At 37.4% G+C, this 25,599-nt stretch overlaps 1 protein-coding gene across 1 annotated transcript in view; it reads left to right on the forward strand.

The window, feature by feature from the left end:
* Nucleotides 1-23,218: 23,218 nt before the first annotated feature.
* LOC124545443 (zinc finger protein 726-like) overlaps nucleotides 23,219-25,599 on the forward strand; it is a 167,109-nt gene continuing 164,728 nt past the window's right edge. The window contains exon 1 of the mRNA XM_047124365.1: nucleotides 23,219-23,389. Within this exon, the coding sequence (XP_046980321.1) occupies nucleotides 23,360-23,389 (30 nt within the window). The 5' untranslated portion in view covers nucleotides 23,219-23,359. The remainder of the gene's footprint in view (nucleotides 23,390-25,599) is intronic.

Here is a 25,599-nt window from a genome sequence, read left to right on the forward strand (position 1 = left end):
ATGACAACCGTTGGCAGAGTAGTAATAACTACAGGGAAAAATCACCTCTCCGTGGTAATGACTATCACAGAGACAATCAGAGAAACAGACAATATGGGAACCAAAATAAATACTATCAAGGGAGACAGAATAACTTTAGACGCAACGGATCAGCGCGCAGTTACGATTCAAGGAGAAATTCTCCACCATGTGACCGACAAGAAAGAAACCATGGAATCTACCGACATGACGACAGACGATATGATCGTAACGACAGACCTGAATTGCATCAGAACTGGCGGGATTCAAACAGAGCAGGGCCCTCTCGTCACGGTGAATTTGTAGAAGTTAGGTCTCCTAATCCCAATAACAACGCGCGGCAACAAAGAGACAGACAATGACTCGCGCCGCAGGCACCCACGTGCGCCGGCTGGCTCAGAGAAAAATAACATTGACGCTAACCCTGTGAAAAATTCCAGTATTCTTTACCGACGTATACCGCATGACAATCGCATTCGAGTTCAAACTCTGATTACTATGAAGAGTAAAGGATTTCACCACACTTCACATATAAAACCGTTTATTGAAAGATAATCTGCTTCTTAACTTAGTCTTTGCCATAAAATTTTTCGCTTCACATTACTAATATGTTTTGTCAGACTTAGAAGCTGTTAACATACAACAATGTTTGAAGTTAAATATCCAATCAAGAACCAAGAGAACTTACTTAAACAGAAATGACGAATGCATTGTTATAGTGAACAGACGTCACAGTGTTATTGTGTGTGTACATTCTTGCTTGTTAGTTGCACGATTATGGAACGACTATAATGCTTAGATACTTAGAACATTTACCAGTACTGCTAATGAGATTTTAATGCAACATTTTGGTTTACTTGAAAATATATTCTGGATTTAAAGTACTTTCTGTGAGATACCAGACGACACAGTGGTTAGTTTATGTGACAACTACACGGTTTTATCAGGACGCTACTAATGAGTGAAAATTTACAATGTTGCTTTTGCAGTGTTTCTGTTTTATATCTGCACAGTTTTCTGTTTTATTCTGGAAAGTAAAACAGGTTTTAGTAGTAACTTTTGTAGTATAGCTACAATGAGACTGCCTTTTCCGTAGCACAACAATACGTTACTGTACAGTACTTTCTTCATCACGGCAATAAGCGTAATAACTAAGACATTTATACGCAAAGCATTTCACTTTTGTGTATTATGAGGTAAGTACATTGACTTCTGCAGAACTTAGCTTTCGGAGGACGATAACTACGACACTTCCACAGAGATTATGTTGCAACAAGACGCACATTTAGCGCTACAGTACACGTATTTGAGTGATCAATTTTATACTTAAAACATTTATTTTTAAAGATTTTTGAATTGCAAAGAAAGTTTTCCGTGATATATTTCATTCCATTGGTGTAATCTGTAACACCTGAGGGTATAATTACATTAATCCTCAGGGGAGTACACGCTTACTTTGTGTACCATGTGTGTGGCAACCACAAGGAACCCTAGCTGATATGGTATTTGCTTATACAACTTTACACATCGGTACCATATTTCTCTAACACACAAATTACACAGCTATCTGATCATTTAACTGAGAGATAAACTTTTTTTATTACATCAGTGACACATGTTTACGCAATTACACAGTTGGATAACTTCACACTTATGAAATTGTATTTTGTCTGTACTTTGTGAAATGCTCATATTTTTTCGGAACCATTGTGATACTATGAGAGCTTTGAATGATGTATTTGGTATGGATTCATGATTTTTAAAGTACGTTTGAGGCAGATGACACTTTTGACATGAGCAGAGAATTTTTTTAATTATTGGAGGAAGCTACGACGATTTTGAGAGTTGACTGAGGTGTTATGATGTTATTATTACGACGACAATGTGTATTATGCTGTTGAGATATGTTTATGATCAATAAGATGATGCTATATGAGGAATTTGGTTATGCTATGTACTTATTATGATGAAATATTGAAGTGTCGTCGCAAGATTGACGTGTCGACGAATATATATGTGTAATAAGGTAAGGAGTAATGAGTAGTGGGTAGGGACTCTTGACTTGTGAAACAGGATGTTGGAAACCAAGAATAGTACTTTAAGAGTTATGAAATGTGTGTATATGCGTGAATGTATCACAATGCTGGCGAAAATTTTTTGAACACTGTTATATTTACAGGATTTTTTTTCTACACATTTGTTACGCAAATTTTCGACCTGTGAAATGTTTATATGAGACTGTCACTGTAGCGGAAACTGCTGTCGTAAATATGTCGGTAAGAAAGGTAAGTGACCGTGACGTAATGCGTTGCGAGTGGCCAGGTGTGCCAGTTGCCTGGAGGAAAAGCCATTATTGCGAGCCCTTTTCAGCGGCACAGGTAGAAAAAAAATAAAATAAAAAAAAGACGCCATTAACCTCGCTTCTGACATTCCTTTGTAGAAAGCATCGCAAAAACGACACGGTCGAACTTGAAAACATATGATTACACTGGATGCCTAATGAAATGACGAGAAATATTTTTATGTCTATACACCTGATTATGACTACTGTCTCTCTAGTTGAGAGATTTTTCTACTAACTTATGAAATGCCACATGGTTATTGAACGATGTTCTTATGCTTTGCTGTGTACATAGTTGCTTATTTCATTTGATATCTAGTTTCTAGCTGCACTGCTGCATTGGTTCAAATAAAATTTTATAGATGTACTAATATAAATATTTTCTGTCTACAGATCCAGTAAATAATAGTTTTGTGATATATTTCAAAAAAATGAGGGAGCGCAAAAAGATATTTCCCTTCACAGGAACTGCATACATAATTTTCTTTACAATATTTGGTAATTTATTTCATAGAGTAAGTTATCGTGATGCATCACCTTAGTGTTAAGATGTGACATAGGTATTAGACATGGCCATTTTTAGTGTAATATTTTTTCTGCTTGAGCTTTGTCATGTTTAGGTATATCATTTTCTGCTGCTGTTTGCCAGGCATAGTGTTGCTGAATTTTAATTTGTGTTACTCTGCTAAGCCAGATTTATTTTTATTTTTTGCGCATTGCCTCATATTAGTTGTAATGTTGAATTGCTTGGTAATTTAGATTTACTGTAGCTTGCTTTGCAACTTTCCATTTTTTTGTCATTGCTGTTTGTGTTAATTGTTTTGTGCTGCTGCATTGCCTCGTCCCTTAGTTTAATATCTGAGCTCTGTAGATTTAAGTTAGCTTATGAGGGGGTAGACTATATAAGAACCTAACTATGGAGAATAGGGAAATAATGCTTTGAAAGTTATATGAAAACGATTTGGGCCTAAATGAGTATTGTACAATGAGCCATATTTATTTTGAAAGAAATATGGTTAGAATACAGAAAAGAGGTACAGATAGGACTTTTTGGGAATAATGATGAACGAAGGGAGATCTCCAAGAACAAAAAAGGTTTTGTTCGCAAAATACTGCAGTACCAAATGTTACACTGAAAACAAACCCTGTCCTTTTCTCCTGTGTTATTCTGGTATGTGTATATGTACCCTTGTGTATTTGTCTTTTTCCTGTCTTCATGTGTTTAGCTAATAAGATTTATGTTGTAGAATTTTTCAAATACTATGTTATTTTCTTTGTAAAGATGTTTAGACATTATTTATTCTGTTCTGATTTAATGCTCATGTGTGAAATTAATGTTTCGAAAACTATTCTCATTATTTTATATATTCACTTATGTCATAATTCCTGTAACACTGATGTATATGTTATTTCGATTCTTTTGTAAAGTTTGTTACTACAAATGTTATCTGAATTGTTATGTTCTTTAATGATGTATTTTGTACCTTTGTAATTGTATTCTTATGTTATAAAATTGTAATTGACACCAGTTCATCATATTATTAACTTGTAAGTTCCATTTCACTGCACACGTTTCTGTTGGTCATAGTATATGGACAATATGTGAGAAGTTGGGACTGTTAGTGTTTGCACGTGTGTTACTAATTCAGCAAGGGACTGGATAACAGCATTGCTGGTTCTAAGGACAGTTCCGAAAACTTTGTGAGTGCACAAGTGGTGGTTTATGGACTTGCTATATTATCTGCAAGACTCTGCAATGGTGATTGTGCACCTGCACAGTCACAACAGATGGCTGCTGGCTATCTCTACAAGGACTACAGTGGGTCTGCATCTATGATGACCCACCATGCCATTATTTCTACAAGGACTGCAGTGGGTCTGCACCTCTGGTGGCCCACCAATACCGTAATCTCTACCAGGACTACAGTGGGTCTGCTCTGTGATGACCTACCTACCAATACTCTTCAAAATTTCGACTGACTCTGCTGTGGGTTTGCTCTGTTGTGGCCCATTACCTGTCTGCATGTCGAGAGTCAGCACTGTCTTTCCATTGGAAGGACAACACTACTTCTTCAAGACTGCATGGAAATCCACTACTTCCGTGTGCATTTTCTTTTACTGCTCAGACTTTGAGAAAAACACTGCTATTCTCCTGTTATGTACGATTAGGACTGTCTTTATGGACTGTGAGACAATTTTAGCTTTTGACCAACATTGTATCAATAAGTGTGTGCATTTGATTTCTTTGTTATTGTAATTATGAAAAATTTTATCAAATCATTATTGGCCACTGCCCAAAAAAAAAATTTGTAAAATTTTTTGTGGGGAGCATGGGGGCTATGTAAGTAGGCTGTTTAGGTTTTTTTATTGGTAACGCCACCTCTGTATGAAAATCACTGGCTGTGCTGTGTGCAGTCTGTGGCTGCTTTGCATTGTTGTAATACTCGCCATTGTAGTGTTAGGCAGCTGGCTGTGAACAGCGCGTAGCGTTGCGCAGTTGGAGGTGAGCCGCCAGCAGTGGTGGATGTGGGGAGAGAGATGGCGGAGTTTTGAAATTTGGCATGAACTGCTATATTTATATATGATGATATCAAGGTAAATACATTGTTTGTTCTCTACTAATATCTTTCATTTGCTAAATATCCCTATCAGTAGTTAGTGCCTTCCATAGTTTGAATCTTTTATTTAGCTGGCAGTAGTGGCGCTCGCTGTATTGCAGTAGCTTGAGCAGCGAAGATTTTTGTGAGGTAAGTGATTTGTGAAACGTATAGGTTAATGTTAGTCAGGGCCATTCTTTCGTAGGGATTTTTTTGAAAGTCAGATTGCGTTGCGCTAACAAAATATTGTGTGTCAGTTTAAGCACAGTCATGTATAATTGTTCAAAGGGGACGTTTCAAAGTTAGGCGCTGTCGGGCTAGGCTAGCACTTGGATGAGTTACTATCCAATCTGCCGAGCACTGTTGGCAAGTGGGGTGCACTCAGCTCTTGTGAGGCAAACTGAGGAGATACTTGATTGAGAAGTAGTGGCTTTGGTCTCAGACACAGACATACAGCCAGGAGAGCAGTGTGCTGACCACATGCCCCTCCATATCTGCATCCAGAGACACCTGTTGGTTGAGGATGACATGGCGACCAGTCGGTCCCTTTGGGCCTTCATGGCCTGTTCGGGAGGAGTTCAGTTTTAATTAAAGCCACGCTATTGACAGTCATAGCTGAGAACTCACATCTATTTAGGTACCATTTACTCATAATCAGACAGTTGAAAATTTCATTTGTTGATTCGAAATTTACTTCGTTAAGCATTGACTACATCGCAACAAAACAGCCAATTGTTTTACTGTAATTCAAACTATTAGCTGTAATAGTTAACTGTACAAACAGCACAAGATCCTACCAGTCATTTTGCTACCAAACCATACGATTTTCAGAATGTAAACATGGAAATGACGGCATTTTTGTGAGAGGACAAGAACAATATTGTATGAAAATTTTTGGTACAGCTCAGGTACATTTAAGCATTACCATTAAATCAAAAGCTTACACTTAATATCAAGTAAAGTGCATCTTCGTCTCTCTCATTCATGTTTCCCCTTCTAAGAAGGTTTAGGTCATTCTAAACACTATCAGTTGCGGTCAACAATTTTTCACAATCGGAAATATATATTTAAATCACGATTTTTACTTAGCACTACGAGCACTAGTACACATATATTCAATTATGACATCTGTAAAAAAGAGTTACACACTTAAACGATCATTTTGTGAGCAACAAAACAAGCATGCAGTAATTTGTTAAATTAAATTTCTAATTCACTTTCACAAACAAAACAAACTTGTACATATTAACCAGTATACTTTATTGCAAACATAGTCATTTCCATTCAAAAACAATCAGATAATCAGACTACTGTCTGTGAATTCATTTCTGTCATGTTAGAAAAAGAGTTTCATCATTCTTGTTGCATGAGCCATACTGATCTATAAACATCATGTGACTATTCATGCCTCATATGAGAACTTCAGTTCAGAAATAAAGTCTTGTTTAAACACTTATTCATAACTTCAATATCTATTAAATCAGTGGAATTCCACAGTCATACATACTGCATAACTTGTTAAAGTAGGTGCTCACTTCGCTACCATTTATTGTTCTATGCTGCAGCAAGAAAGTATCAGATATAAGCCCATCATAAGTGTATGCTCTTGTAAACCAAATTAAAGTGTTGATGGAAAAGGCCTCAAAGCTGAATGAATAAACATTCTGTTTTGGCAATCTGATGTGACAACTCTTCCTTTACACTAAGTAGAATTTATCTGTATAGTTTACTCTTAATCTGTATATTTCTTCTTCTCCAAGGTCATTATCAAATGATTCAAACGACTGTCCCACTTTTTGAGGTGACAATTTGACTGCTGAGGAAGCTTGATTTTCTTACTGTTTTGCATGTTTACGTCATACATAGTATACAGCTTTCTCTTGAAATGAACAATAGTGCCATGAGGTGGTGTGTCTGGATCGATTGGAACGACTTTTGACAACATTATATTACAAATACTTACAAAAAATTAGCATTTAATGTCAAAGTTTTTGATGCACATAAATTATTATTACTTTCTGGAACAGCAGTTAGGCGACTGATGACCTCAGAAGTTAAGTCGCATAGTGCTCAGAGCCAACAGCAGTTCCCATGTGGCACTGAAGTCAGTCAAACTGAGCTCTGTGGAAAGGTAAAAATCAGTTCACAAGATCTCAGATCCATGTGATATCATTTTGATGACGGATGCTGAAACGAATACAGCAGGAACTATTTTCGACTTTTCGTTAGCATTTGATGTGGAGCACTTGGGAGTCCCACATTGGTTGTCATTGTTGATATATTTTGAATAATAATTTCCATGTCAATGACACCTAGGAGCTTCATAAGAACATATCGTTCTTGGTACTATTTGTGTAATTGAAAGTCATAAATGACATACTAGCAGTTAAAGCTTTCATGAAATCTAAGTTACAGCATGAAGTCTTAAGTTCTGACACACTGTCGTAGTGTTGTGTTATAAGTGTGAACTTATGAAGTGTAAATTAGCTCATCTGCATCCAACCATCTCCAATTTTCTTCATCTTTTTCCCTTCACGCTCCTAAAAGATTCTAGAACTTCTTCATCAAATTATAATAAGTATGTTATGTCACATTAGATTTTATGTACATAAAAGAGTGCTCTATCAGTAGTGGGTTGTCATTGTCACTAATTTACAAGTTAATTATGATGACATGCAAATGTAAGTCAATATCCAAAACACACTAATCATCTGACCTACCACTGAGAATAAACAAACATAGAAAAGACTGACACATTTGCAAAAGAAGGTAAGTTAGTCTCACCCATCTATAAGTATAAAAGAAAATTTACAGTCTAGTTCCTTTAGGACACTTATTTGCCAAACTAGAATGTCCTCTACATTTTTAAACATCAATATGACGTTTTCCGCCTTTTTGTTATCAAAAATTGTTACAATACCGCAGCGTTTTCGATTGATCCTCAATGTGCTGATGTTTTGAAACAGCATTTATTCATAGAACAAAAGTTAAATGAGATGCTGCGTTAATTTGTCTGCTAGAATAGCCACCTGCTGTGTTTAATTACAGTCCAACTCCAGAAACCACTTAACAGAGTTTCAAACTATAAATTTACATTATTGAGACACTTTAATGAACCATGTTGAAAGTATACCAGTACATTAAATGGATTCAGTGGTGGCTGCCTTGAGCTTGTTATTTGCTTGTAAATCAAGAATTCATCTCACATTCAGTGTTGATGAAGGCACATTAGGAAAAGTAGTTAGTACAACTTTTCAATAAGCTGTGGAAATATTTTTCCAAACACTTTAATTTATTCTTTATCTATAGCCCAGTCCACATGATTGCAGGACTTAACACAGCTATAAACAACGTAATTATGCAGTCAACGTATTCTGCAGTAGTGTTATCTCCAGTTTCTTTTATTGAGCGAATGTTATTGTTTTGAACATTATGTTCGCCTCACATGTTGTGAATTTAACAATCATGAAAATCGATAAGCAGCTCTCTCATCTTCAGCAGTGTGTAAAGCCAAAATGACACCTCATGTGCATGAAGTGTAGTGAACTGATTCTTACACTTATCATTAGGGACAACTCAGACAGAAACAAGATTAATCAATAGCATTTCAGGGTAGTGTGACCCAGTAGGATTGTTTCAGACGTATCACAGCATGCCTGGCATTTAGGTCATGTGACATCCGCTGCTCACAGGAGGACATTAAGATTACTTCATCAAACTCATGTGCGACATCAAAATCGTATATACTAGCTGTACCAAAAGTGACAGGATCCACGTACCAACCTTTGTGAGTGTTCAAGATACTAAACTGTGGTTAGCCATCCTTGCAGAAGAGTAAAAGAGGAGCTCATTATGTCTTCATTTCATTCTTGGTAACAATTGCTGACTTTTTTTTTCTTTGAAGGCAAAAATCTACCAACTTTATGAAAATAACCTAACAATGTGCTATGTGAATGTTAAAATTGCGGTTCAGTCAGTTAAACAGTGGTGGGCCACGGCAGAAGTGTCATGTTGTAATCCATAGAAAACAATTTTTTTTCTTTATGTGAAAATTCTGCCATGTTGCACTATGATATCAAGTCCACATGAAACTCGATACAGACAAACTACAGAAACCTGTCTACAGGGCAGGTATGAACATTAGCGTTTTCTGATACGTCACACATGCAAACAACTCAGTGTTATGGTATGTCTGTTTCTCGCCATAGCTAGAAATGAAATAAGTTGTATTTAAATACGTATATTGGTTACAGTGGCCTTGTAAATACCACAGAACACACACTTCATAAAAATGTATACTTATTTGTCAAGAATGTTAAGTTATGGTAATGTCTAATTTCTATCAATTGAAAATGTGCCAACTTTGACCTCATCAGTATTTTACTTTAAATTACATTTAAAAGCAAGTCAAACTTACTATCATTTTAGGCATTGCACTGCAGCTGCTATTTTTTGCTATCATCTGCATTACTCATTTCTGCATTATCAAAATAGTTTGGATGTTTTTCATAAGCCTGAAAATTTAGGCCATGATTAATTACAATGTATACAAGCAAAGTAGTCTGTGCTGATACATGAAACATAATGTACTGCTGTTAGAAAATGGATGTCATAGCATACCATAGAGATTTTTCTTCCAGGTACTTTAATATCTCCATACTATTTTATTTGACAGTCAGCATTTATAGAATTCTTCACTCCTGTATTAATCATCGTTTGGCTACTGCAAAGAAAGTACTGTGGAAATTTTAAAATGCATGGGACGTACTAGATGAGATATATTAACAAACTTTGCATTTTACTGATAAAAAAATTTCGAAAATTGTCAGCTTAGTATGGTCACTTAAAATTAGTATTTAACGAATAATAGGTCTCCAGCTATCTATTTTTATGCTCATGCTCATGCTGTTCTCATCATGTAAGTAATGTGCACAGAAACTAAATGTGAAGTCAGCTTTTCACTATGTTGTGACTTCCACCCCTATGACGACTCAGAGAAAATAACTCAGACTGATGCCTTTCTTCCTCCACACACTGTAATGAATATTAGTATTAGCAATGGTGTTATTTTATATCTAGTTCTGGCGAAAATCAGATACACCACAACACTATGTTGTTTTCAGATGTTGGACCCATAGGAATAAACTAATGCACACACTCACTCCATCTGTAGTCTGTCCCCATCAAGTTTGGAGGACGTCCTCTGCACCAATAAAGCAAATGAAGATTTAATATGTTGCTCCTTTAATTTGTTTGTTAGAATGGCTACTGCAGTAGCTTCTTAAACGATTACAAAAGTAAAAAAAAAAATCGATACATGGCTTACATTATTTTCGATACAGCAACCATACATCATAATGACATGATTCATGTGTTTCACAGAGTGTACTTAGTGTCTTTCTTGTTCGCTACATATAAGATCCCAGAGTTAGTTTCTTGTATTTGGGTAAAATTTACACATTATGACCCGTATGCCATTTGTAGGCAATGGTACAATGAAGATCTCTCACAAACATGTCACTCTAGGTATGATTTGTTATAATTAAATGTCGGTTAAGGTCACTTTGGCTGTGAAAGTCGTAAGAAGATTTTAAAGTGAACAATAATCAAATCATTGCTTCTGTTACATGTTCTGGGTCTTCAGCATTCATGTAACAGAAATGCATTCTGCAATATTCAATGTTATTTATATATAATAGCGGGCTTCCTCAGTAATGCATTGCTTCCATTTCATGACTGGAGTTTGATTAAAAAACGAAAGACAAAATTTATGCAAGGGAAACAACCAGCAGTGACATTTATATTCCTGCCTGTAACAAATATTTGACGGTTTTTTTTTTCGAATACGTCGCAATTTCCCAGCCTGTGGTTAGCCACAGATCTAAGAGTACAGCTTAAATGACATATAGATTCTCGCCTGTCACGAATATTTTTCTGTTTATTTCCAAATAGCTCACGATTTCAGGCAGTGCAGATAGACAGGAACCCAAGAGCACAGCTTAAACTGCTACAGTAGTTGAAAAGAGCAGTAATCGTATTAATTATAGTTTTCCTTGTCAACAACACTTTGTTACGATTTTCGAAAGTGTGGGTAGGTAGGAACCTAAGAGCACAGCTTAAATTGCTGCATATAAAACAAACAACGATCATATACATAATCTTGTTTGTCACAAATATTTAGCTCTGATCAAATCCTTAAAAACGCTTCCATAAATCTGGTGCTCAAGACAAAGATCAAACCACACAGCGAGAAAGGGGCGTCATGTGGCCAATTCCCGATTTCAGCTGAACAGAGGAACGTCACATTATCGCTTTTCGGTGTCAGCTATTGGTTATTCTTGTTTTGAGCTGCACTATCCCTTTAGGCTGCATTCACAGTGGCATCGACAATGATCATTAGATACCATTGCCAGAGGTCAACCAATAATATTAACGACAATTTGGTCACTATGTGTCCAATCTCCTTCGTCAGTTCTTGTTGGGATCAAAGAGGTTAGGTTAGGGTAGAATCTGTTCTGTGTATGAAGTAGTTTAGGTTTTTATCCTCCAAGGATGGGATGGATACTACGACATCTTTGTTCTTGGACAAAAGTGCTTCTGTGTAGCATTTGCCATTTAAAAAACGCTAAAGGCATGTAAATGAGCTATGTCTGTCTCAAAAAGGACATGGTGAGTACCGTACATTCCATCTTCAGTTACTGGATTACAACACAAGTTTTAGAAATGTGTGAGATGAACGGAAAAACGCCTTGCTACAAAAGTTAAAAATGCTTTAACTTTGTAACGCCACTTTCCTTCTCCCACCATCCATTAGCATCAGAAGAGGCCACAATCTTTGAAGATAACATGCACTTTATTTGATTTTTTTCTTATTTATAGATGTATATTACGAGAGTATATAGTTTCAATGTTACACTGCATCAAGAATCTCTCCAAAACACGTCGTTCCAATTATTTTTTATTATGCTACAGTGGTAGGATGTGTGACTTCGAATTATAAACGTCCTGACAATCAGGCTATGAACCCATGACAGTTAAGTTACGTGGTGGAAGTAGCTATTTCCATTGCATTATGTGTGGATAAAATTTGTGTGTAAGTAAGCAAATATTGTTTAATTAATGAAAGATATATTTGTAGTTTCATTGCAGCTCACTTTATTCTAAAAACGTTGAGAACTAATGCAGTTCTGGAAGTATATTCAGATAGGCCTAATCAGATGCTTGTACTGGAAACTTCAATGTCCTTTAAACGCTTCCCCTGTGGCTCTGAGAAAGGAAGTAACAAGGTTTCTGGTGGCAGTGTTATTACAAAGTGAAGATTTTAATCAAGGAAATCAACTACATTAAAGTGCCTTTTAGTAGACTCACACAAAACATAGCTCCGAAATTCAGTGTACAATAAATTTAATATTTCATATTATTTGGGGTGCAAAAGTGAAACTGTTACTTTTTAAACTAATCTTTAGGGCAACCTAAGTAGCACCTAACGTATGTAGTGGTTAATAAAAAAAGAAAAGAAAAATAAGAGAGAAGAAAAGAGGTTGAAAAGGTGGAAAATGTGGGAAGAAATGGTGAATAAAAAGGGGGTTTCAAAACGTAAATGACCGTGAAAAAAGGAAAGAATGAAATGCAAATCGGACTTCGTATTACAGAAAAACTATAGTTGGGGGTGGTCCTTGTGGCGTTTTTGAGCAAAAGTTAAACCAATTTCCACTACAAAACTTACTGAAAAGAAACAGAGAATAACAAAATGTAACTGACAGGGGGAAGTGGCGTAGATGAGAGATTATCCTTTACCAGGTTAACTTGTCTTCTTTCGGGCGGCGTCCAGGTCTTCAAAAATCTCCTTCATTTCTGCGTGAAAAATCTGCTCAAAAATCTTGCAATAGTCCAGGAATCACTAATTTATACCAATTAAAATCATCTTGATACTGTATGCAATTTAATTTACTTTGCTACTTCCATCCTCCGAATTTCTTAACAACTTCCACAATGTCTACACATTACAATCAGATCAAGATTAGCCATTAAGTTTTTATGTCAGCATCAGATCACGCCTGCCTTAAGCTTCGGCTAACAAGAGACAAATGAAACGGAATAAAAAACAAAAAAGAGTCAACAATTTTAGTATTTTCTCTCTGCCGTCGAGCGCTCATACCGCTGCGACAGGATATTTTTATCTGAGGGAATGAGTGTAGCGCGGCGAAATTCAAAGTCCCGCTACATCGCCCCCTCGACTGTCACGCTAAAACATTTAGCGTGGCAGGCTAGCAAACAATGTCTATTATACGTATTTTCCCAGGAAACGCCACGTGCATACTTAGAGGATTATCTTTGTCAATACTTGGTTTCTCAATCTATATACTACATACACTTGTTACAGTTTTGATCCTTTTTAGACAATTAATATATATATGTTTACATAGTGTGTGTTTGAGCAAGCTGCTCACCAGCGCAGTTAATGTTGTGCGCTTCCAGCAATCGTTGGCTTCCTGCGTTGGTTTCCCAATGCATCTCTGGCAGCACGTAGTCTTTGCGCATGCGCAGTAGCATCACTGAATTTCGCGTGCGGCAGTTTCAGATTCGCTATGTTATGACAATCTTGCACAGTATTCACTTTCACATAGTGTTCATTACAAGTTGTTATTTCAGCATAAATGGCGTGTTAAGTTCGGTGACACCATAAGATTGAGCGTGTGCGTGATCTGAAGCAACGTCTATGTCTTCTGTTACGACACAACACTCCAGGTCCTTGCGCGTTTTCATGACTATTGTTGCCGGGGTATATATGGTCGATGTAGTTTTTAGCCTTCACATCGCCTACGACAGGTGCTGAGTTTATTGTCTCCAAGCATCTGAGGGCCGGCCAGGAACAACGGCGTCGATGTTCGCAAAGGTAGGTGTATCATCACGTTGTTTACACTCGCCAACAAACGTTCAATTGCAGTGTGAACATCCTCATTATCGTCGAAGTAAATTGCAGTTTATATTGATTTACAAACAGTTATTTGGTTTATCCACGTTTATGCACCATAAGTTTCACAAATAACACAAAATTCGTCGTTTATAACATTCACAGTTTAACACAGTTTGCAACATTTTTTTTGCCATATTTACATTTTAACAAAGTTCACAGTGTCCCAGCATGTTTACATAGTTAATTATTAAAGCTTACATTTCGTGGTCACATTTCAAAATATGTTGACAATATGCAAAGTTTTAATACATATACAAATACATATAAATTTACAAGAATCTGCATGTGAAATATTTACACTAAAAAATTATACTATTGGCTTTCTTTTATTGGGGAATTAATTTTTTTTTTAATCAGGTTTGGGCGTGCCAAGGGATATCAGACTTAATACTTAAAGCAGGGCTTTCCTTCATTTATTATTTCTTTCTTTCTTTTGATTCCATATCTTTGGCAAGTGGTTGACCAGGCTTGTAATGCCATCAGTATTCATGTCCTTTTATTCATACCTGAAAGTTTAGGTCACACAATATATTCTTACATTCCACAAACAAACAATACCCAGCTGCAGGAGGTGGTAGGATAATGGAGAAAGAAAGAAAGATAGACTGGAAGAAACTATTCATTACCTAAAAACTACCAAATCCTACAGCTACTACATACAAAGAGAACATAATACATTATAACATTTGCATCACCTTCAAGGGGTGTATGAAAGGAGGTGCTTACCATTTACCAAATCATAGGTAAATGTAAGTGTTCTTACGTCAAGTCTGCGTAGTGTTACATCATGACAGATTCTCTGTTTGTGTTGTGATTGTTCATATGACTTAGTGTATTATACCTTAACAAATCCTTGCATGAGTGAATTGCATATCTGCTCAGTACTTCCTCAACATCTCCACTTCTTGTGGATATCGTCTATACAAATGGAAAATGTATCTCAGAGATTGTCTCTCTCATAATGTGTATTATATGATAACATATCAAATTTCCTCTCAAGAGTTCAACCATGAACTTTCTTCTACTTTAGTGAAGGTTAAACATCATATATGTGGTGTATATATATCATTTCTTTCTATAAATCATAAATAAAGAACATAGTATTATAATTGACAGTAAAATGTCTCTCTCTCAGTGTTCGTTGCTCGACGTCGGCTGCACAGATGGTCACTGCTCCTTTGCACTTACCTTACATAGCCTGAAAAGTCAAATGTCTTCAACGTAGATGTAATTTTGTCATCTGTTCGCTTAAGTGGAGGTGTTGTACGAATCGCAAAACGGCCTTAATAACTCTCCTATCTTTTGTTTCCTCATGGTTTTCTGTGGTGTGTATAATAAAGGCTAACATGGCACTAATTTCACTTTCGTAAAAAAAAAAATTATACAAATATATTCAGATGAGGGCTGTGTAAAAACTATATTTCAACTTAAGTTCCTTAAAATATCATTCTCCTGTCTGAACACGAAATATAAATGTTTTCTTCCACACAATGGCTTAACAAAACTTAACGAAAGGTTACTAAGTTACACTTCTGAAATAAATTAAGGCTAATGTGTTTCTAAGTTACATTCTTATTACATTTCTTTCCACAGCTGTAATCATCTTTATGTTCACTCTGCTTTTCTTGCATTCATTCCTTTTCAAGGGCACTGAAAATAGATTAACATTTACCGTCCTCTACTCACGTGTTCTAACTCATCACAAATGTTTTCTTTCAAACTGAAATTCTTATGTAATCTTAAAGATGTAGACTGTTTGCTCACTTCTCTATGTAGCACAATATTACCAAAACATTCTCACTCATTCCTTACTCACATATTCATCATAATATATATATATCCTTATACATTAAACATATTCCTCATCATCAGACATTAATATATCACATACATGGGGGCATTTGGCACTTCCATTCTCATAAAACTCCAATATCATCTTCCTCAAATAATCTCTTGTCTCCATCAACTACTTCACAGTAACTTACCTTCTTATATTAACCTAAATATTAACTCATTCATACTGATCATTCATTCTTACGTCCTCATTCATTCTGCTACATACCTATGTCATTATTGATCTCAATAGCTATTATTTCCTCTCATTATAGTGCCTTGAAATAACTAACTAGTTGTTGATTCACCTTATAATTCACAATTAACAACCAATGTAACCTGCGTAGACCTCATTCCTACATGAATATCTTTTCTCATTCAGTAAGTGTACTCACCTGGGTTTACCTTTTCTTCATAATTATGTGTACAAGTGTAACTGCAGTATATAATTTCCATAAGTGAATGTTTGTGTTCTTAGGCTGTATAACTTAATGTTCGTGTATTCAATACAAATATTTATGATCTCGTTTTCACAGCAGCTTGCTCATGTTCAAATTAGTTGTCATTATATTATGTTGTTTTAGTGCACAAAGGATTTCAAATGTCTGTGGGGATGCAGCCCCCTCGGCTTGTGAGATAACGGGTATTCTAGGGAGTAACAACCTGGGTGAGGTATGCGTGCTATTCTGAAAGGACCTGAATATAATAGCTGTCATTTTGTCGTCGTACCTGAGGAAACAAACCGTCTCAGACGTTGCGCTCTTACAACACCTCATGACTGAAGCACGAGCGCTTAGCTCGGTCGTCGACTGTTTCCGTCGTCTGCTGTGTTTGGCCGGGTTCATTGACCAGCTCCACTATGTTTACATTCCGGCCGGTTGGCGCCCACGCGTCAGCTGATGGCGCGCCGCAATTGTTATTGCTACTTCGTGGCGGGGAGTGCATAACTGTACTGGGAAACGGCGGCGGATTCCTTGGAGGGTTATGATTTGTCAAGCGTGAATGTTGTGTGTCCCACATATTCGGTCGGTAACTGTTGGGATTGTTATTGTTTTGATAGTAATTATGTCTGTTATATGGCATGTTCCTGTTAAAGTAGCCCGGGTTGTACCAGTTATTCTCACGTCTCCTATTGCGGTTGTTGTAGTACTGTCTGTGATTTTCATTTTGCTTGTAGTTACCAATTTGATATGGGTGATAATTATTGTTGTTATTATTATTATTATTCCACGAATTTCTGCGGTTGTTCCTACTGTCATAAACGTTTCCATTTGAATATGTTTCGTGCGCAGGCATCGTACTGTGTCGCGGCGCGGAGGGATGGTTCCACCAACCACCGTCACTACGGTTCCTTTGGGGTGGGTGCTGATTTTGTTTACTAATATGCGTAAAATTTGAATGGCGTGAATCGCCTCTGTAAACTACGTCCATTTGATCTAAGAAGTTTAAGAAAGTCTTGACGTCATTCTCCGGTACTCCTATTAATCTGTCTCGGTATGGAAAGGGTAAGTGGCTCTTTAAAGTGTCAATTATCGCTGGCAAGTCGGCTGGTTTGGTCCAGTACAGTGTCTTGTCTAGGTACCTCTCAAAGTATTGTCTCAATGTCTCTTTTTTAGGGTCATAGGTCTCGGGGTTGCACACTTCTCTCCTTAGACTCTGTTGCTCATTCTCGGACCAGAATTCGTCCAAGAAGGCTTGTTCGAACTGATCAAACGTAAAGCACCGCCGTTTCATAGCGGCACCCCACTTAGCTGCTCGTCCTCTCATGAGATTGGTGACGTATCTGATTTTATCGACTTCTGACCAACTACGTGGAAAAACACCGTCAAATGATCTAATAAACACAATAGGGTGGACTTTGTGCTTGTCCTCACTGGAAAATGTCTGGAAAAACCCGTGCCTTACAAACGTGTCATCGGCCATGCCGGTTGGTATAGCACTATTGACGTGGTTTGTGTCACTTGCTACTCTAGGTGTCGTACCGTAATATTGCTCGTTTCGTGGAAAAGAAGGCGGCACATTGAAATTTTGATTGGAAATAGGTCATTCCACAATAGGTGTTCTGTCTGTGTCGTTAGCCATGGTTTTGGCTCTTTTGTCGTTCCCTGACGATGCGTTTGCACCAATCGCCAAACACGGCACAACATTGTCTCGTAATTTTGTCACTTCGTCTTCTATGTGTCTTGTCTCGTCTTTAACATGTGTCTTTGTTTTTGAAAGTATGTCCTGTGTAATTGTTTCAAGTTTTTTGTCCAGATAGTCGTCACACAATTTACATTCATGTACAATTCTCTCGGCCATGTTGGTGTCATTGTTTAGTGATGCGAGGTCCGCCCGGTCTTCTAATTTTTCTATCTTTTCTTTGAGGTGGGTTTGTTCAAGAACTACCATTGTGAGTTGTTGGGTAATATTTCCCACTTCTTCAGTGAGCTTTTCTTGGGTGGAGCTAGCTGAAGTGTGGGCCTGAGCTAACTCTTCCACACGAGTGTTCACTTCTTGCTGCACATTAACTATTTGAGTTAACTGATTCTCACATCGGGTGATATTGTTTTTTGTTTCGTGTGTGAATGTAACCAAAGTTTCTTCCTGTTTAGTGACTCGATCGGCCAATGTCTCAAATCGCTGGCTGAGCTGTTGAGTGGCGTTATTTAATTCTGTCATCTGTTTTGTCGTCCATTCAAAATTTTCGGTCATAGTATGGTTTAATATGTCAATTTTCTGACTAACGTCTCGTTTCATGTCTGCAAATAACTCTAATAGTCGGTCCAGTTTGTCAGTTTCCTCTGTCCGATTTGTGTCACATTCCTGAATTTGTCTCATATTCGGTTCTGACATTGATGTTAACAATGGCGCTGACGGTCTAGTCTCGCGTCCATTCCACATTTCGTCATTTAAAGTCGCCATCTGTGTATTATCACAAATGTTGCAAGTTTGAGGCAAAATCATTGCATTGATCTGTGAACTCGTCCATGGAGTGAAACGCGGACTTTCTTGTTGGTTGAAAGATGAATCTACTTCACTTAACTCATCTGCCGAAACTATCTCTACCTTATCACATTCCATTGTAATAGGATGTATAATCGTAAGTCGAAAGGGAATAATATGAGTCTGATTAATAAAGATTTGACTCAAATTTAGGTTGAAATATTTTCTCGTCAATGTAAATGATTGCTCTATTGCAAACAATGGTTGAGAAAGATGCAGTAGGGCGGACAAAATTTTTCGTAACAAATGACTGTTTGGCGGTCAAATTCACGATCTTCATATGCAGCTACAACAATACTATAATTACCATAAACTACAATAGAGATAGATAATTTTGGAAAAATCTAGAAGAAAACTACAGGATGTGTGGAAAGGGAAAAATGGATTCTGCAGTTGGCTATTGAATGCTTGAATGAAACATAATTGTGTGACTCACCATTAAATTTTCTGCCCTGCAGGGGCTGGTCAATCACTTCTGCGTAAATCGTATTCGTCAAAATATGGATTTTCTTAATACATCTCCATCGGATAATCACCAAAAGGTCTCAAAATAACAGTTTTGCATCAATATATGCCATGAAAAGAAAACAGATTGAATTAGTTACAACAATTCTTTACAATATTGTGGTATCATTTGCTCAGGTACAATAAAGTTGGTGTTTTAGTTACCCTTTAAAGTTCAGGATTTTTTGATATTCTCTGTTGGGAAAAAATACAAATTAAAGTTTCAAATTTGCTCAAAAACGACACATCCGAGAAATTCGTCCTGTCGTGGGAGCCAGTTGTAGTGTTTAATAAAAAAGAAAAGAGAGAAGAAAAGAAAAAGAAAAAAAAGGTTGAAAAATGTGGGAAGAAATTGTGAATAAAAAGGGGGTTTTAAAATCGTAAATGACCGTGAAAAAAGGAAAGAATGAAATGCAAATCGGACTTCATATCACAGAAAAGCTATAGTTGGGGTGGTCCTTGTGGCGTTTTTGAGCAAAAGTTAAACCAATTTCCAGTACAAAACTTACTGAAAAGAAACAGAGAATAACAAAATGTAACTGACAGGGGGAAGTGGCGTAGATGAGAGATTATCCTTTACCAGGTTAACTTGTCTTCTTTCGGGCGGCGTCCAGGTCTTCAAAAATCTCCTTCATTTCTGCGTGAAAAATCTGCTCAAAAATCTTGCAATAGTCCAGGAATCACTAATTTATACCAATTAAAATCATCTTGATACTGTATGCAATTTAATTTACTTTGCTACTTCCATCCTCCGAATTTCTTAACAACTTCCACAATGTCTACACATTACAATCAGATCAAGATTAGCCATTAAGTTTTTATGTCAGCATCAGATCACGCCTGCCTTAAGCTTCGGCTAACAAGAGACAAATGAAACGGAATAAAAAACAAAAAAGAGTTAACAATTTTAGTATTTTCTCTTCCGTCGAGCGCTCATACCGCAGCGACGGGATATTTTTATCTGAGGAAATGAGTCTAGCGCGGCGAAATTCAAAGTCCCGCTACACGTATCACACAAAAACCTTGAAATTTTATTTTGTAAGAATGTGAAACAGGCCTAAATATAGGAAAGGTGTAACTGCCAAATATCAAATATCGAAATGTCAACCAGAGCTATGTCTTTAATGTGATTATCGGATTTTTTGTTACAGCTCGAATCACACCTCTACAAGTACCTGAAATAGGCTTCCATTATCTGAAAGTATTTCACATATGGATCTTCAGCTTTATGTTTTTGAGATGATTAATAGATAGCTCGAAAAGTAAGATTACGAACACACTGTTTTGGTGAATTTATTTGAAGTTTTGCAGACATCTGTCAATCAATGCTCAACACTCAGCATATGGTGTATATGAAACATAAATGTTCTGGACACCAAAAGCACTGAAAAGTGGAAACACATACAGTACATCTGCAAACCATGTACATGAAACATAAATATTCTGGACACCAAAAGCACTGAAAAGTGGAAACACATACAGTACATCTGCAAACCATGTACATGAAACATAAATATTCTGGACACCAAAAGCACTGAAAAGTGGAAACACATACAGTACATCTGCAAACCACTTCAAGTAACAGAATCATCACCCTAATGACTTACAAGCGCCAGCAAGCAGCAATAAAAATTTGTAGAGAGATAATGTCCACCTTCCACAATCCAAAAAAATGTACTACAGTTACTTTAAGTATAAGGTACTGCATCCTTCTCATTTATGATAATTATTTTTACAGGTCATAATTTACGCCTAAAATTCTGATAAAGATTTTTCTTATTTGAGATTTCCAATAAACCTTCAATTTCAGTCCATAGATTCTGAACTATATTCCGATTAAATTTTTCATCCGCAGAATGCCAAAAACTCCTTCTTTGACTAAACTTATCCGTTTCGTGTCATGTCGGCAGATATGACTGAAGAAGAAAGGCTAATTTGAATTTCACCGAAAGTCGTCCGATATCTGTGCATTCGAGTGACGAGATCTGTTATATTATGACAATGCACATCATGGCGTTCGCAGGTACCAAGAGTAACATATTTTCCTCAATATACGTTTGTATTTCGATGAATAATACTATAATACACACATGCTATTCACCGTGTTTTGGCCGGCAACATATGGCAGAGTGGATAAATCGCTGGCTTCACAATGGCGAAGTCCTGTCCACAGGTAACAATCTGGGTGCACAAATGTCTGCGCGCATCACATCCGCGTAGATAGGTTGTTGTCTGTAAACAGGAGATCTGCACAGATATTAGATGTGCGCAAAACTGGACGGTGAAGGTTTGAGCGAAGATGCTCAAACGTGTAGTCAAATCACAAATCGGCCGCCAGGTGCAAGTGTTATTTCTGTCGACGCCAAGTTGGGCGACTTGCCCGCCGGTGATGAGGATGAAATGATGATGAGGACAACACAAGACCCAGTCCCCGAGGGGAGAAAATCTCCAATCCCACCAGGAATCAAACCCAGGCCCACTTGCATGGGAGGCGAGCACGTTATCACCCAGCTAAGCCGGCGGACCACATCTGCGCAGACAAGTTGTACATGTAGACAGGAAATACAAATCTGACGGACTACAGTCATAGGGATAAGAAAGCATCAGCCTATAATTCTTTCACGGAGAAATTACGAGCGGTTAACTCTACGGCAAACAGGGAAACAGTATGCAATAAAAGCAATTCGTTGCGTACTGTTTATCGCAAAGTAACCAAATCTATTTGATCTGGTGCTGAAATATTTCTAGCTTACTTTCACTCAGTACTGTCTCATTTTAGTACTGTTCTATGCCAAAATATAATGTGAGTTTGGACAGAGTAACAAACGAAAGTAGACCCCACTTGTGCTAATGAAGAGTGCAGTCAGAATATTGTGTTAAGCTGATATTGGGAGATCTGATAAAAGAGCCTTCAGGTACACAGCTATTATTCACTGATTTTGCTTCGTAATATAGTATGTGGTTCATAACAAGAGTGATTCACTTCCACAATACTACAAGTAAAACTTTTCAGATCAACTACGAATCTCTTTACAAAATTCAGAATGTAATTTCCTGGATATGCAATGAATCCCTGTCTAGAGTTCAGCCTGGAATTTTACATCCTGGTGTAAAAGTTGCAGGTAGACTTCAGGCAGGGAACTGAAAATATCGACTTAGAAATAAACTGAACCACAGCTCATTGGCAACGGTCCCTATCTAACTTCTAAGAATATACTGTTTCTCAAACGCTTCTATAACTGTAAAAATACGACCAATTACTTGTCAGAATTGAGGTACAGTACTTAACTTGCCTTCATGAAATCACGCTTCAGGACAGCGTAAATGGCGCAGGTGTGCGGGGTATGATTTCACTCAACGCTTGTTTCAAAATTATAGTAGCAAATTATAGATTATTGTAGTTACTGTTGTCTGGAATCTTAACGTCACCGTCAGCCGCTCATTTGGGAAAACTGCTCTCCTTAGGCAAGCCTTTTCTATATTATACTAGGGGTTATGGGCGTCAAAAGATGATTACACGTTCCTGAATTGTCCTTAAATAATTACATTACTCGTGAACTAAATTTATTTGCGAAAACTGCCTTTGCTTATGTAGCCACTGTGTAGACCGTTGAGATTTGTCTCTCTATTTCCGGTATTTTGTTTTCTTTTTGTTTTTTTGCAACACAAATTGCAAATACAGACCGTAATATAAGTTCCTCAATTTCTTAAGAAATGAAATAAATTTCGATGTTACTGTACGAGAGTGTCATCCATTGCCACAACAATTACTTTTCTACACGGACAGATAGCGGGGGAGCAGTAGATTGGAACTTTTGGCGTGTGAACGTACTACATTTGTGGCGATCCATTGCATGTACAGTTATTTGCACAAATACTTGCGCAGACAAATTGTTGAGTGTGGGGGTGCGTGTATTTCCCAGTAAGCTCACTGGTATCTCCGTATTATTCTTCAAACTTCCTTGCGCAGGCTAGTGCCGACTGTCGCTATAGCTGTCATAATTTGTAAACATGTAAAGCTTCCCTGCCATGGACTCGGGGACAAACAGTGCTAGTTTGTTTACACTAAACATTCTGTCAGTGAGGGAGAAAGGGTAGCAGGAAATGGAAGTAACTGACTCAGTGAAGATGGAGGTGAGGAGCTTCTCGTTGTACATGAACGCGGTTGAAATACGTGTAATTATTTGTATCTTCGGTAATCAATGTAATGTGGAACAGTATTTCCCATACATGTGCAATAAAGATAGTAGATAGCGTGCATTCTCTTGTTTCTGTAACCAAGCATTTAACACTGCGTTGCGACTGTGTTCGTTTGTACCACCGCTGTTACGAGGGGTCTCACAGACCCGATCTGCGTATCAGTCTTATTTGATAAAGATAGGGAGCACAAAAGGGCTTCACATTCACGTATGTTGCCTAGATGAAGTAAACAAACACGTTTTGGTTTGGATTCGAGTAAATTGTTGTCCTTTATTACTACGTAAGGAAATTAGACAGCGATTCTAACATTTACATACCGTACAGGACAAAAATGGTTACAGAATGTGACTGTCGTGTGTCATAGCACACAAAGTAGAACAATGAAAGCTGCGAAAATCAAACTCACGTATGAACAGATGAGTAGAAATCGGAAACGTTGTAAGTAAACGGAGAGTCTTCACAATGTCTTTCGAACGTACTGTTTCCACATGTCGTTTTACCACACCAGGCCACTACATGCAGTCTTTACAAATTAAACTTGAGTGTTTTTTTAGAGGCACAAACTTAGAGCATTTGCAACAAATATATTGCGTTTTGCTATCTTCACACCCATAGCACCGTCCTCTCTTAGGCACCATACTCAGTTTCACAATTCCATCGTCTTGCTGTTCGTCTCCCGCCAGCCTGTTGACAGATCTTTTGAGAGGCCGGTTGATATGCTTACTGCCGGCCCTGTATAGCGATTGGCCTCCGACAAGAGCCTACCCAAGCGATTTCAGAAAGTCTCTCCTCGTAGTCTCCCCCTGGTTGTTAGCTCTGAAGATGACAAGGTTATTCATGCCTGCTACATTCAGTAAGCAAAAGAATAAGAATAACTAGTTGTTCTTGCTACATCATAGGTGGCACACATCTGATCTACTAATTCGACCCCACCCTTAGTAGCATTATGCAGAGTTATCATCTCTGGCTTCATTTCTTCCCCAGTTGTTGCATCTTTTTGTTGTCATGGTGCATAGTACTCATTAGAAGTAGGCACCTGTTTTTCTTTGGTACATAAACTGATGTGCACGTGTGCTGAAAATCAAAGATATTTGCAAAAGCATTTCTACCTCATGTGTTCACGAATTCTGGGGGAATTTCCGTCTTGTTCTTCCTCACTGTTCCCAAAAATGTTAATTTATGGCCTTTCAGAAGCGACAGAGCCAGTTGATAGCTTGTAAACCAGTTATCCAAAATTATGTTCCAAGATGTTTTGGGAATATGATTACACAACCTTTAGACATCAGCTGCACAATTACTCACTTTTTATGGTCCATCTGGCTGCTCACCTAAATAAACTTCCAAATTTGATATGTACGCTGTTCTTGCATCAGCTAAATTGAACACTTTTATTCCATATTTGGCAGGTTTGGAAGGAATGTACATTGTTGTGAAAACTACATCGTCCTCAAAATTTGACAAGCATTTCATCTACAGTGACATATTCTCCAAGAGAATAGAGTGCTGTGCAGTTTTTGGTGAACAATATATTTCATATAGGAGCCATTTTATCCTCTTTTTGCCCGTCGGACCTCATTAGCTACACTGTGCCAGAAACCTGAGTGTCTGTAGGGTCATTGTAGAGTAGAATAATTACAAGCCTGTTCCATCTCTGTCCCAGAGTTCTTCTAAATTAATCCTACAAACCTTGTAGATTCCACCCAAATACGACAGACCAAGAAATGCTCCAATTTCACCTTTATCTGTCTCATGACTGAAGGTCTGAGCCATAGAGTATCTCAACTTAGCGGATTCAATACGTTGGTTAGTATGTATCGCTACTTCTTCCATTATTTCATCCATGAAAAACAGCCACCATATTTCTACATCTGTCCTTTTATTCTTTGCCATTCCGCTCACACCAGGAATATGGGAGACACTATTATGTGACCCCGTTCTCATATGAGTAGTAGACATGTCTTTCATCCATTTAATACACTTGCCCTTACGAACAAAATATTTCTTATTGTTGCGGTATCTATCACTGTCATCCTCACTTTTGTTGCTTTCCGTATCGTGTTCACTATCTAGTTCGACGTCCATGTCTCCTCCTTCGTCACCTGCTTTGTCACTAAAAATTTCATTTTCCAGTGCATCGTTACACA

The sequence above is a fragment of the Schistocerca americana genome, chromosome 8 (assembly GCF_021461395.2).
Source record: "Schistocerca americana isolate TAMUIC-IGC-003095 chromosome 8, iqSchAmer2.1, whole genome shotgun sequence".
NCBI lineage: Eukaryota > Metazoa > Arthropoda > Insecta > Orthoptera > Acrididae > Schistocerca > Schistocerca americana.